The sequence below is a fragment of the Rhinoderma darwinii genome (assembly GCF_050947455.1).
Source record: "Rhinoderma darwinii isolate aRhiDar2 chromosome 5 unlocalized genomic scaffold, aRhiDar2.hap1 SUPER_5_unloc_22, whole genome shotgun sequence".
NCBI lineage: Eukaryota > Metazoa > Chordata > Amphibia > Anura > Rhinodermatidae > Rhinoderma > Rhinoderma darwinii.
Genome location: NW_027461779.1, coordinates 109,011 through 123,538, shown reverse-complemented (window position 1 = coordinate 123,538; position 14,528 = coordinate 109,011). Strand labels below are relative to the sequence as shown.

General features: G+C 43.7%; 1 protein-coding gene across 1 annotated transcript in view; it reads right to left on the bottom strand.

The window, feature by feature from the left end:
* LOC142687357 (uncharacterized) overlaps positions 1–13,808 on the bottom strand; it is a 32,264-nt gene extending 18,456 nt beyond the window's left edge. The window contains exon 1 of the mRNA XM_075847562.1: positions 13,581–13,808. Coding sequence (XP_075703677.1) covers positions 13,581–13,702 — 122 coding nt within the window. The 5' untranslated portion in view covers positions 13,703–13,808. The remainder of the gene's footprint in view (positions 1–13,580) is intronic.
* Positions 13,809–14,528: the final 720 nt, after the last annotated feature.

The window sequence follows — 14,528 nt, the reverse complement described above, 5'->3', positions numbered from 1 at the left end:
TATGTGTACATACATACTGTACATTTTTTTAATTAAATATATATTTCCATCTCTTTACTCTATTCCAGCAGCAATTTTGAAAAAATAAAATACATTTTGAACAATTTAGAAGACTTACAAATTTAATAATCATTTCATACATTTTGAAGTACATTTTGTTTTCCTGCACCAGGTTTTCAGGGCCTCATAGGGGTCAGAATGATGGAAACCCCCACAAATGACCCCATTTTGAAAACTATACCTATTAAGGTATTTATCTAGAAGTGTAGTGAGTATTTTGACCCCACAGTTTTTTTGTAAGAACTCATGCAAAGCAGGTGAAAAAAAATAAAATTCCACTTTTTCCACAAACGTGTTATTGTAAAGACAGATTTCTTTGTAAAGCGAACATGAGAATAAAGAAACACACCCAAAAATCTATCACCCTGTTTCTCCTGTCTTCATAAATACCACCATTGTGGCCCTAATACGCGGCCTGAACACACGGCAGGGCCCAAAAGGAAGGGAGCACCTGGAGGCTTTCAGGATACATATTTTGCTTGAAAATGTTTTAGACCCCACCGCATATTTGGAGAGGCTTTGAGCTGCTAGACCGATAGAAACTCCCCATAAATTACCCCATTTAGAAAACTAGACCCCCTTTGATGCCACAAACATTTTGACCCCACAGTTTTTTGCTAAATTTAATGTAAAGCACGTGGAAGAAAATAAAATTCCACTTTTTACACAAATGTGTCATTGTAAAGACAGATTTCTTTGTAAAGCGAACATGAGAATGAAGAAACACACCCCAAAATCCATCAAGCTGTTTCTCCTGTTTTCAAAAGTACCCTCATTGTGGCCCTAAAACGCTGCCTGGACGCATGGCAGGGCCCAAAAGGAAGGGAGCACATGGAGGCTTTCAGGGCACAATTGAATAAATTATAGGCCCCATATCAAGCATTTAGAAGCAATGAGCTGCCTGAGCAAAAAAAAAAAACACCCAGAAATGACCCCATTTTAAAAACTAGACCCCCTAAAGGTATTCATCTAGTGGTGTAGTGAGCATGCAAAAGAGAAGTGAAGCTGTGTATTTATAACGGATGCATGTCGCTATAGACGTATTTGCCTGTACTTATGACTATGGCTTGCTAAAGAAGCAGTTGTCCCTCATCTGATGTCATTGTGGACAGAATTCTGTCCTAATATAAAATCAGTCAGAGAGGAAAAAATAAACTATACTGGAGTGACGGGCAATATTTAAAAAAAAATAATGGAGGAAAATGCATCCAACTATGTTGCAAACTCGAGTCTGTTCACTCAACACCTGCACGGCTGTCATGACAAGGTTTTTTTTTTTCAGTGACTGGTTGTACAACGTCTCTTTAGCTCCATCAATCCCTATATGACGAACGTGCCAACTGATTCTGCCCAGCAAGGTAGGAACTGTTATGTGCACAAAACAACCAACGGTTAAAGTATATATAAAGGGGCAGTGTCCAAAACCATCTATAGGAACAGTAAGGGTATGTTCACACAGGCGATTTTCAGCCGTTCTTCGAGCCGTAAACGCCCCGAAAAACGTCTAAACATGCGGGGGGCTGAACGCCTCCTAACATCTGCCCATTAATTTCAATGGGAAAAACGGCGTTCCGTTCCCACAGGGCGTTTTTAAAAACGGCCACGTAAAATAAAGCAACGTAAAAAGAAGTGCATGTCACTTCTTGAGCCGTTTTTGGAGCCGTTTTTCATTGACTCAATAGAAAAACAGCTCCAAGAACGGCCGTAAAAAACGCCGCAAAAAACGCAAGTTGCTTAAAAAACAGCTGAAAATCAGGAGCTGTTTTGGCTTGAAAACAGCTCCGTATTTTCAGACGTTTTTTTTAAGCGTGTGAATATACCCTAAAGGATCACTAATCCCCAAAATGATGTCAGTATTTCCAGAAGCATTGTCGGATGCAGGAGGTCCTGCGAAAACCCAAATGTAGTAAAGCCCATAGTGTATTGATTAGGAACAGCTCGATTATTAGTGATCCTCCAAATAAAAAAAAAAGATCATGCCCGTATCACCAATTAGAAATATTAATAAAAATAACAGCTTTGTTCAAAAGAAAAAAAATGATCTAAAATATGAAAGGGTTAAAATATTTTCTGAATAAATAAACTCTACTACCTCTCCCAAAAGAATTCCTCCCCACTTGGAAAGCCCACAAACTAAAATGAAAATATAAATTTAAATTTAGTTGAAATGGGCACATCGGGCAGTAGAATCGACTATCCCTCCTCCTTCCATGCTTACTGGAAATCCGGCACCTTTTTTTGGGGATATCTTTGCGTCTCGGTGGAAGGGACGGGGTGAAGAAAATGGCGCTCTGAAAGACTTTGCACATCGTCAGACTTGTAGGGCTATGCAGGGTCATTGGAGTAAAATAGGAGACGCTCAATAACCTCCTCCTGGAACTGGAGGAAGGTGAGCGTTCCTTGTGTTTTTTTATAAAGTACAAACCCATTATAGGTAGTGATCTGAATTAGGTAGATTGCTACCTTTTTGTACCAGGCCCTGGTCTTCCGCTTCACTAAATACAGTTGAAGCATCTGGTCCGACAGATCTACACCCCCATGAATTTATTGTACTCTGTCACACAGACAGGCCTACGCTTTTCCACGATGGCCCCCTCTCTCTAACAGCCACCGTGGTGCCTGGATGCATAGTGGACAACATATAGATGTCCTTCTTCTCATTCCACTTTACTACAAGTAACTGCTCGCTTACCAGTGTGAATGACGCCCCCCTTTCCACACGTCTGGACACCAATTGCTTTGGGAATCCCACTCTGTTTTTATGGACTGTTTAGCAGGCCCCTGTATTTGCAGCATGGAGGGATTTAAAAAGGGGGACACTGCTATAAAATTATTAGTGTAGACGTGGTACCCTTGGTGCAGGAATGGCACCATTAGGTCCCACACAATTTTGCCAGATGTGCCAATTGTCTATGGGCAGCCTGGGGGATTAATTTGGCGGTCTTTGCCTTCATAGATCAAGAAACCACAGGTGTAACCTGTTGTGCTCTAGCACACTTTATATAGTTTAACGCCATATTTTGCACTTTTGGAGGGGATGAACTGCCGGAATGAAAGACGGTCTTTGTAGCTAATCAGGGATTCATCCACCGATAAATTTTGATCTGGGGTGTAGAATTTGACGAAAGATTCTTGTAGGAGGGAAATTAAAGGCCTCAATTTATTAAGGCGACCGTAGCTTGGTTAATTTCTTTGGGGGACTTGGGAGGTATCTGTAAAATGCATGAAGCGCATTATAGATTCATATCGGTATCGGGACATAACTGCTGCAAATACAGGGGTAGTGTGGACAGCTCTTGATGCCCAGTAGGAGCGGATAGTTGTTTTTTGACCAACCCCATATTTAGATTAGGCCTAAAAAAAAATTAAGCTCAGGGACACTAGTAGGGGTCCATGATGAGTAGATGGATGTGGGTTTCTGTGCAATAAACTGTCTTGCATAGATATATGTCTATTGGACAATTAACTCCAGGACTTGGTCACTGACAAATATGTGGAAGAAGTTCAAAGGGGTATAATTAGCAACATCCACATTTATTCCTGGGATTGCTGACAGTTGCGGGACCTGGAGGTAAATTAAATTGCAGGATCCCAGAACATGGGACGCCCTGCACCACTTGACCCTGCACCGGGGATTTGACAGCAACAATTGATTCTACCACCATAGGGCCTGGGGTCCAGAGGTAGAAGTATAACTTGAGCCGTCACTGTCTGAAAAAAGTTCCACCTCTGAAGCAGTCGGTGTGGCTGCCGGAACTGCCGGAGCATATCAAGGTGTACGCTTGCTCCACAGTAAACCTTCTCTGAGCCATTATTTAGGTAGAACTGTAACCATTAGGCTACTACGTTTTTTTACGTTTTATGTCTAAAAAACATTTTCTTTGTTTTTTGGTATTTTTTTTCAAACTAAGAAAAAAAAAAAAAGTTTATCACTAGGTAGATAAATAGATTCCTAAATCCAGCGCCAAAAAATATATGTAAAACTGGCTGATCACTTGTGCTCACACAGGGGATGAGGGGGCACAAATGGGGTGATCAGGGGGCACAGACATGAAAAGTTTGTGGTTTTTTTCACTTTACTTCATTTGTACAGCTCAGGATTTGGTTATAGTGTCTCTCTCTTCACTCACAGATCAACTACAGTGAGGGGAGAGGAAGACAGCCAATGTCCTGGTTGTATTTTCTAAACAGACTTACATAGATCACTGCAGGGACCACTCAGATTGATCCCTGGCTGTTACTATTTGCCATATGCTGCCACAGGCAGCATTGGCAATATGCAAACGGCGCATACCGTTATCAGGGACAGGGTGGTGGGCGGGCGAGGGTCTAATAGGTGCTGGCCCTTATTTTTACTATTTCTCTCTTTTCTCACAGAATATATTCTTAATATAAAACTTTTGACATGTCATAGTGATATGTCAGACTTTTTAATCGGTGGGGGGTCTGAGCACTGAGACCCCCACCGATCGCTAAAGTGAAGCGGCAAAAGCACTCGATTGAATGCTAAGCCGCTTCGTTTCTGATCGTCATTCCTCGGAGTGGTACACCACTTGCTCGGCTTTTCAAGAAGAGCAGATCAGAAACTAAGCGGCACAGCGGTCCTTCTGCCACTTTGTTATAGCGATCCATGGGGGTCTCAGTGCTCGGACCCCCACCGTTCAAAACTTCTGACATTTCACTATGACATGTCAGAAGTTTTTTAGTAGTTTAGTTACACTTTAACCCCTTCCCGCCGGATCACGTATATTAACGTCATTAAAACCGGTGTCTTACTGCATTTTGACGTTACTGTACATCATGGAGATGAAGCTGGCTCAGGAGCTGAGCCAGCAACATCACCGCCGGGTGACAGCTGTATGTTACAGCTGGCACCCTGAGGTATCGGCCAGGACCGGAGCTGGCCTCCGATCCGACCGATTAACCCCTCACATGCTGCGTTCAATAGAGATCGCAGCATGTGAGGAGTTTATAGCCACCGACACCCCAGCAACGTGATCGCTGGGTTGCCGGTGGCTGCAAAGGCGATCGGAGGGCTAATGCTTACCTCCCGATCAGCCTGTAACGGAATCCTCCTATGCCTCGTCGTCGGCGGGGCCCAGGAGGCTTCCGGTACCATCGGCAAGATGGCGCCGCCTTAGCTTCCGGCTCAGAAGCGGAGCTGGCGTCATCAGCAGTGGGTGTCCACTGTATGTTACAGCGGACACCCCGATCTATCACCAGGAACCGGAGCTAGCTCCGATTCCTGGCATTAACCCCTTCGATGCAGCGATCCATTGTGATCGCTGCATCCTAGAGGTTTGTAGAAAATCGGCAGCCTTGCCATGCGATGGCAAGGCTGGCGACTGTTACTATGGCAACAGGAGCCCTAACAATGGGCTCCTGTCTGCCATTACGTAAGCTGATTAGGCCCCGCCCAGAGGCGGAGCCTGATCGGCTTGCTGTCAGTGAACAACTGACAGTTCCAATACATTGCACTACATAGGTAGTGCAATGTATTAGAACATCAAACAAACAGTTGGACATTCAAGTCCCCTAGTGGGACTAAAGAAAAGTGTAAAAAAAAAGTGTAAAAAAGTAAAAATAAAAGTTGTAAAACATACAATAAAAGTTTAAAATAATAACACAAAACACAATCGCCCTTTTTCACTTATCAAGTCATTTATTATAGAAAAAAATAATAAAGCCATACATATTTGGTATCGCTGCGACCGTAACGACCTGAACTATAAAAATATTATGTTATTTATCCAGCGCAGTGAACGCCGTAAAAAAAAAACCTCAAGAACACTGCCATAATTACTGGTCACTGTCTTCCAAAAATTGAAATAAAAAGTGATCAAAAAGTCGCATGTATCCAAAAATGGTACCGATAAAATCTATACCTCGTCTCGCAAAAAACAGCTGCATCGACGAAAAAATGTAAAAGTTATGGCTCTCACAACTTGGCGACAGAAAAAATACATTCTCTTTCCAAAAGTAATTTTATTGTGCAAAAAGTTATAAAAAAAGTTCTATAAATTTGGTATCGACGGAATCGTACTGACCCGCAGAATGAAGGTAACATGTAGTTTATAACGCATGTTGAACGCTGTATAAAAAAAAAAACAACTAAAAAACTATGGCAGAATTTCTTTTTTTTTTGTCACCTTGCTTCCCAAAAAAAGGATAACAAGTGATCAAAAAGTTGATTGTACCCCAATATGTACCAATAAAAGCTACAGCTCGTCCCGTAAAAAAAGAGCCCTCATACCACTACGTCTATGAAAAAATAAAATAAGTTAAGGCTCCAATGATTCAGGAAAGAAAATTATCCAGTTGTGCCGGCCCGAGGGGAACATTTCTTCTGTTTCAAAAGGCGATGTATCAAGGCACTAAAATTAGGGAACCAGGAAGGGGAGGGTCCAAACATATCTGCTGGAAGCGACGGTGCCCGTATTATACCAGGACAACACTTTCCCGGCAAAATTCCCCAAACTGCAAAGGTGCGGAGTGTGGACCAAAAGGGGCATAAGGAAGGACATTTATCAGTGCGACACCGGCCTGTGCAGAAAGGATCGATCACAGCGTAATACACATCTATGGATCATTTTATTATTTTTTTTACCTTATTATTATACCACCTGACTATGCCCCTAATGTACTCTGCCCAGCTCAGATGTGCCCCACATTATAAACGGAAACAACAGTGATACTCCAAACAAAACTATTACCAAGCAAATTCCACGCTCCAAAACCCAAATGGCGCTCCCACCCATCTGAGCCCTACAGTGTGCCCAAACAGCAGTTTACTTCCACATATATGGCATCACCATACCCGGGAGAACCCTTTTAACAATTTTTGGGTGTGTGTCCCCAGTGGCACAAGCTGGGCACGACATATTTGACACTGAATTGGCATATCTAGGGAAAAATTTAAATTTGTACCTTCCGCAGCGCGATCGTTTATGGAAAAGACACGTGGGGTGAAAATGCTCACTACACCTCTTAATAAATGCCTTGAGGGGTGCAGTTTCCAAAATGGGGTCACTTCTCAGGGGTTTCTTTTATTATTTCACATCAAAGCCTCTGCAGTTGTGAACCAATACTTTATATGTCGCCAAATTAGGCCTCAATTTTACATGGTACTCTTTCACTCCTGAGCCCTGTCGAATGTCCAGGCAAAAGATTAGGGCCACATGTAGGGTGATTCTAAAACAGGGAAACACCGCATAATAATTGAGAGCTGTCTTGTTATGGTGGCACAAGCTGGGCACCACATATTGGCGTATCTAAGGAAAAATTACCATTTTCATTCTCCCACATCGTGTGCACACGAATTTCTGCAAAACACCTGTGGGGTTAACATGCTCACTACACCCCTAGGTGAATACCTTGAGGGTGTTGTTTCCAAAATGGGGTCACTTCTGGGGGGGATACACTGTTTTGGTCCCACAGGGACTTTGCAAATGCAACATAGCGCCCAGAAACCAAACCAAATGCAGCAAAATCTCTACACCAAAAGCAACTGGCGCTCCTTCCCTTCTGAGCCCTGCCGTGTGCCCAAACAGCATTTTATGACCACGTGTGGGGTATTGCCGTACTCCAGAGACGTTGCTTTACAAACGTTGGGGTTCTTTTTTTCCTTTATTTGTTGAGAAAATTAAAAATTTGGAGCTAAAGCTACGTCTTATTGAAGAAAAAGGATTTTTTTTGTTTTCACTGCCCAATTCTAATAAAATCTATGAAACACCTATGGGGGCAAAATGCTCACTACACCCCTAGATGGATTCCTCAAGGGGTGTAGTTTTCTCAATGGAGTCACTTTTTTGGCGTTTTCACTGTTTTGGTACCTCAGGGGCTTTGCAAATGCAACATGGCCTGCGCAAACCATTCCTGCTAAATTTGAGCTCCAAAAGCCAAATAGCGCTCTTTCCCTTCTAAGCTCCGCTGTGTGTCCAAACATCCGTTTATAACCACATGTGGGGTATTGTTTTACTCGGGAGAAATTGCTTTACAAATGTTGTGGTGCTTTTTCTCCTTTAGTCCTCGTGGAAATTAGAAAAAATTAGCTAAACCTACATTATCTTTGAAAGAATGAAGATTTTTATTTTCACGGCCTACTTCCAATAATTTCTGCAAAAAACCTGCGGGGTCAAAATGCTCACTATACCCCTAGATAATTTCCTCAAGGGGTGTAGTTTCCCAAATGGGGTCACTTTTGGTGGATTTCCACTGTTTTGGCACCGAAAGAGCCCTTGAAACCTGACATGGTGCCTAAAATATTTTCTAATAAAAAGGAGGCCCCAAAATCCACTGGGTGCTCCTTTGCTTCTGAGGCCTGTGTTTCAGTCCATTACCGCACTAGGGCCACATGTGGGATATTTCTAAAAATTGCAGAATCTGGGCAATAAATATTGAGTTGCGTTTCTCTGGTAAAAACTTCTGTGTTACAAAAAAAAATAGATTAAAAATGAATTTCTGCAAAAAAAAATGAAATTTGAAAATTTGCTCTTGCTACCGCCCAGCCTCTTCCTGACTTCATGGAAGTCACCCTCTGTAACTTTCCATAATTCTCATAGTAGTGAATGGCAGTTACGGAAGCAGCGTAGCATGCGAGCTACGCTGCTTCCGTAACTACCATTCGGTTCTATGGGACTTACGGAAACAGTGTAACTCAGCAAACTATGCTTTTTTTTGTAACTCCCGACATTGAAGTCAGGAAATGTCCGGGAGGCAGCGAGAAAGAGGTAGAACATGGTTTAGGGGGCCCCGTTCTTAAGATAGGTGCGGGTCCCAGAGGTGGGACCTCTTTGGCCACTTTTGACCTTCCTGACAGAGCCCCATTTTTCAAATCTGACATGTTTGACTTTATGTGGTAATAACTTCGGAATGCTTTTACATATCCAAGGGATTCTGAGACTGTTTTGTCATGACACATTGGACTTTATATTACTGGCAAAATTTGCTCCATACATTCAGTATTTAATTGTGAAAAACACCAAAATTTAGCGAAAAATTGCAAAAATGAGCATTTTTCTAAATTTAAATGTATCTGCTTGTACGACAGGCAGTTATACCACACAAAATAGTTGCTAATTAACATTCCCCATATGTCTACTTTAGATTGGCATTGTTCTTCTGAACATCCTTTTACTTTTCTAGGACGTTACAAGGTTAGAACTTTAGCAGCAATTTCTCACATTTTCAAGAAAATTTAAAAAGGCTATTTATACAGGGGCCAGTTCAGATGTGAAGTGGGTTTGAGTCCCTCATATATTAGAAACCTTCAATAAGTCATCCTATTTTAAAAACTTCACCCCTCAAAGTATTCGAAATAGCATTTAGAAAGTTTCTTAACCCTTTAGACGTTTCACAGGAATTAAAGCAAAATAGAGGTGACATTTACAAATTTCATGTTTTTTTTCAGAAAGTATTACCAGAAAAATGCAACTCAATATTTATTGCCCAGGTTCTGCAGAGTTAGAAAATATCCCACATGTGGCCCTAGCGTGGATTCTTTGGGCCTTCTTTTTGTTAGAATATATTTTAGGCACCATGTTTGAAGGGCACCACTAAAAGTGACCCCATTTGGGAAACTACATCCACCAAAGAAATTATCTAGGGGTATAGTGGGCATTTTGACCCCACAGGTTTATTGCAGAAATTATTGGAAGTAGGTGATGAAAATGAAAATCTACATTTTTTCAAAGAAAATGTAGGTTTAGCTAATTTTTTCTCATTTACACAAGGACTAAAGGAGAAAAGGCACTGCAAAATTTGTAAAGCAATTTCTCCAGAATAAAACAATGTGGTTGAAAATGGCTGTTTGGACACGGCAGGGCTTAGAAGGGAAAGAGCGCCATTTGGCTTTTGGAACTCAAATTTAGCAGGAATGATTTGCAGAGGCCATGTCACATTTGCAAAGCCCCTGAGGGACCAAAACAGTGAAAACACCCAAAAACTAACTCTATTTAGGAAACTACACCCCTTGAGGAATTCATCTACGGGTGTAGTGAGCATTTTGACCCCACAAGTTTTTCATAGAATTTATTAGAATTGGGCAGTGAAAATAAAAAGACATAGATTTAGCTCAAAATTTTTCATTTTCTCAACAAATAAAGGAAAAAAAGAACCCCAACATTTCTAAAGCAATTTCTTCCGAGTATGGCAATACCCCATTTGTGGTCATAAACTGCTCTTTGGGCACACAGTAGGGCTCACAAGGGAAGGAGCGGCATTTGGATTTTGAAATGCAGATTTTGCTGGATTGGTTTCTGGTCGCTATGTCGCATTTGCAAAGCCCCTGTGGGTCCAAAACAGTGGAAACCCCCCCAGAAGTGATCCCATTTTGGCAACTACACCTCTCAAGGTATTCAGCTAGTGGTGAAGTGAGCATGTTAACCCTGCCGGTGTTTTGCAAAAATTAGTGTGCACTCGATGTTTCAGAGTGAAAATGGGATTTTTTTCTATAGATATGCCAATATGTGGTGCCCAGCTTGTGCCACTATAACAAGACAGCTCTCTAATTAACCCCTTCCCGACATTTGACGTATCCATACGCCAAAGTTGGGTAGGGGAAGTATGGAACGAGTTCACAGAGTGAACCCGCTCCATACGATGCCAGTGTTTGCTGTATGTTACAGAGTAAAGAGCGGCATCTCGCTCGAGTCCGATCCCGCTCGTTTATCTCGTTAAATGCTGCGGTCAATAGCAACCGCAGCATTTAACTCATTAGAAAGAGGGGGGCGACCCCCTCTAACAGCTCATTGCGCCCCCCGCAACGCAATCGCGCGGGGGTGGGGCGATGGTTTCTATGGCTGCCTGGGGGCCTAATGAAGGCCCCCAGGTCCGCCGTCTTTGTGCATCTATTGAGCCCTCACATAAGTACTTACATTAGTATTGCAGTATATTGTGCAAGCGATCTGACGATCGCTGGTTGAAGTCACCTAGGGGGACTAATAAAAAAAAGTAAAAATGAGTTAAACAAAGTTTTTTTTTTTATGTAAAAAAAAAAGAAAAAAATTAAAAGTGCAAAAAAAAAACATTTCCCCATTTTCCCCCTAGACAGAGGCGTAGCTAGTTTCTCCTGCACCCGGGGCAAAGATTCACCTTGGCGCCCCCCCCCCCCAAACTCTTTCCCGACATCTCCTTCCCACTCACAATGTTTGCTTAATCAACCAATCAATGAGGTGTAACTTTTTTTTCACTTTTATTTTAATGTAACTGGAGCATAAAGCCATTTGTACATTTTACAAGCAGTATAGTTCTATGTGCGGTCCTTGTTTTGCGGATCCGTGATATGAAGCCGTATAAATGGCAACGGTTGTGTGCTTGAGGCCTTGGGCCTCATGCCCACTTCAGTTTTTTTCATCAGGGTGCTATCCGTTGTTTGAACTGATAGCACCCTGACAAATTTATTTCAATAGGTCCATGCACACTTCCATTGTTTTAACTCAATCGTGCCGCCGTTCCCTCAAAAATAGGGCAGGTCCTACTCCTGCCCGTTTTTGACGGAACAGTCTCTGCATTTGCATTGATTTGGTCCGTGAAACAACGGACTGTACACGGAAGCCATCCGTGTGAGGTCCGTGATTCACGGAAACCGTCATTAGCGGCAGTACAACGGCCGACGGAAGTGTGCATGAGGCCATACAGTCAAATCCTTCCTCCCCACTAAAACAGATTATACAGAATCCCCTCACCCAACTTATTTATATGCATACTCACACACCTCCGACACAAAAACGATTTATAAACACACTCACACACCTCCACACACACCTCCACACACACACACACCTCCACACAAACGCACACACACACACACACACACCTACACACACACACACACACACACACACCTCCACACACACAAACCTCCACACACACACTTCCACACACACACCTCCACACACACACCTCCACACACACACACACACGCACACACCTCCACACACACACACACACACACACACACACACCTCCACACACACACACACACACACACACACACACCTCCACACACACCTCCACACACACTTCCACACACACCTCTATACACACACACACACATACACCTCCACACACACACACAAACACACACCCCCAAACACCTCCAAACACCTCCACACACACACCTCCACACACACACAGACACACACCTCCACACACACACACACACACACACACACCTCCACAAACACACAACTCCACACACCTCCACACACCTCCACTCACACACACACACCTCCACACCTCTCCACACACACACACACACACACACACACACACACCTCCACACACCTCCACACACACACACACACACACACACACACACAACTCCATACACACACACTTCCACACACACACACCTCCACAGACACACACACACACACACACACACACACACACACACGCACACACACACACACACACACACACACAAACACACCTCCACACACCTTTACACACCTCCACACACAGCTCCACACACACCTCCATACACACACACCTCCACACATACCTCCACACACACACACACACACCTCCACACACAAACACCTCTACACACACACACACACACACACACACACACACCTCCACAAACACACAACTCCACATACACACACACACACACCTCCACTCACACACACCTCTGCACACAAACACCTCCACACACAAACACCTACACACACACACACACACACACACACCTCCACACACTTCCACACACACCTCCACAAACACATACACATACCTCCATACACACACATACACACACCTCCATACACACACTTCCACACACCTCCACACACACACCTCAACACACACACACACACACGCGCGCGCGCGCGCGTGCGCGACACACACACCTCCACACACACACACACACTCACCTCCACACACACCTCGACACGCACAAACACACCTCCACAGACACACACACACACCTCCACCACAGATACACCTCCACCCACACACACACACACACACACAACTCCACACACACACTTCCACACACACACCTCCACACACAAACACACATGCACACCTCCACACACCTCCACACACCTCCACACACCTCCACACACACACACACACACACACACACCTCCACAAGCACACAACTCCACACACACACCTCCCCACAAACACACACCTTCACTCACACACACACCTCCACACACACACACACACACACCTCCACACGCACACGCACACACACACATACACACACGCGCGCGACACACACACCTCCACACACACACACAATTATACACACCTCCACACACACACACACACACACACAGACACACGCACGCACACACCTCCACACACACACACACCTCCCCACACATACCTACACACACACATACGCACACACACACACGCACACCTCCACACACACACCTACACACAGACATACACACACACACACACCTCCACACACACACACACACACACACACACACACACACACACCTCTACTCACACCTCCACACACACCTCCACACACACCTCCCCCTACTTGCACATACACAGCTGTACTTATCAGTTCGGAGCTCCGTAGTGGGATCTTCATGTTATGAGGGGTCACACGTTGCAGGCAGGAGAATAGCTGTGGATAAGACTGCTCCTCCCCATCCCTCTCTTCCTCCATCCTCCCTGCTTGTCTGTCTGCTAGCTGGAGCTGAACACTTCAATGGTGTTCTCCTCACAGGCAGAGTGTATGGCCGGCTGCATTATATGACGTCACATGTGACGTATAATGCAGCTGCCCGGAGCACACACACACACGCTCTGCCTGTGCAGGAGAACATCGTGCATACATTACACAGCTCCCACTCCTGTCCCATGTGCTGCCCATGGCACTAAATGTCTATGGGGGTATCGGCCCGGAGGGCACATGCCTCCACTCCCCTGGTCGGCGCCCCCCCTTCCTTCCGTTGTAGTTGCATCTGGGGCACATGCCCCGCCTGCCCCCCCTAGCTACGCCCTTGCCCTAGAGCATAGTAAAAAAAAAAAAAAACTTAATTGGTATCGCCGCGTCCGTAAAAGTCTGAACTATTACAATATATCATTATTTAACCCGCACGGTGAACGCCAGAGCCTCTATTTTTTTGGTCAACTAATCTCCCACAAAAAAATGAAATAAAACGTGATCAAAACGTTGCATGTACACCAAAATGGTATTATTAAAAACTACAGCTTATCCCGCAAAAAATAAGCCCTCATACCACTTAATCGACGGAAAAATAAAAAAGTTACGGCTCTCGGAATTTGGCGACACAAAATACATTTTATTTTTTACACTTAGGTTTTTACTTGTAAAAGTAGTAAAATATAGAAAAAACTATATATATTTGGTATCGCCGTAATCGTATTGACCCAAAAAATAAAGTTAACATGTTGTTTTAATTGCACAGTGAATTCCGTCAAAAAAACTACGCACAAAAAACCATGGAGGAATCGCTGTTTTTTTCATT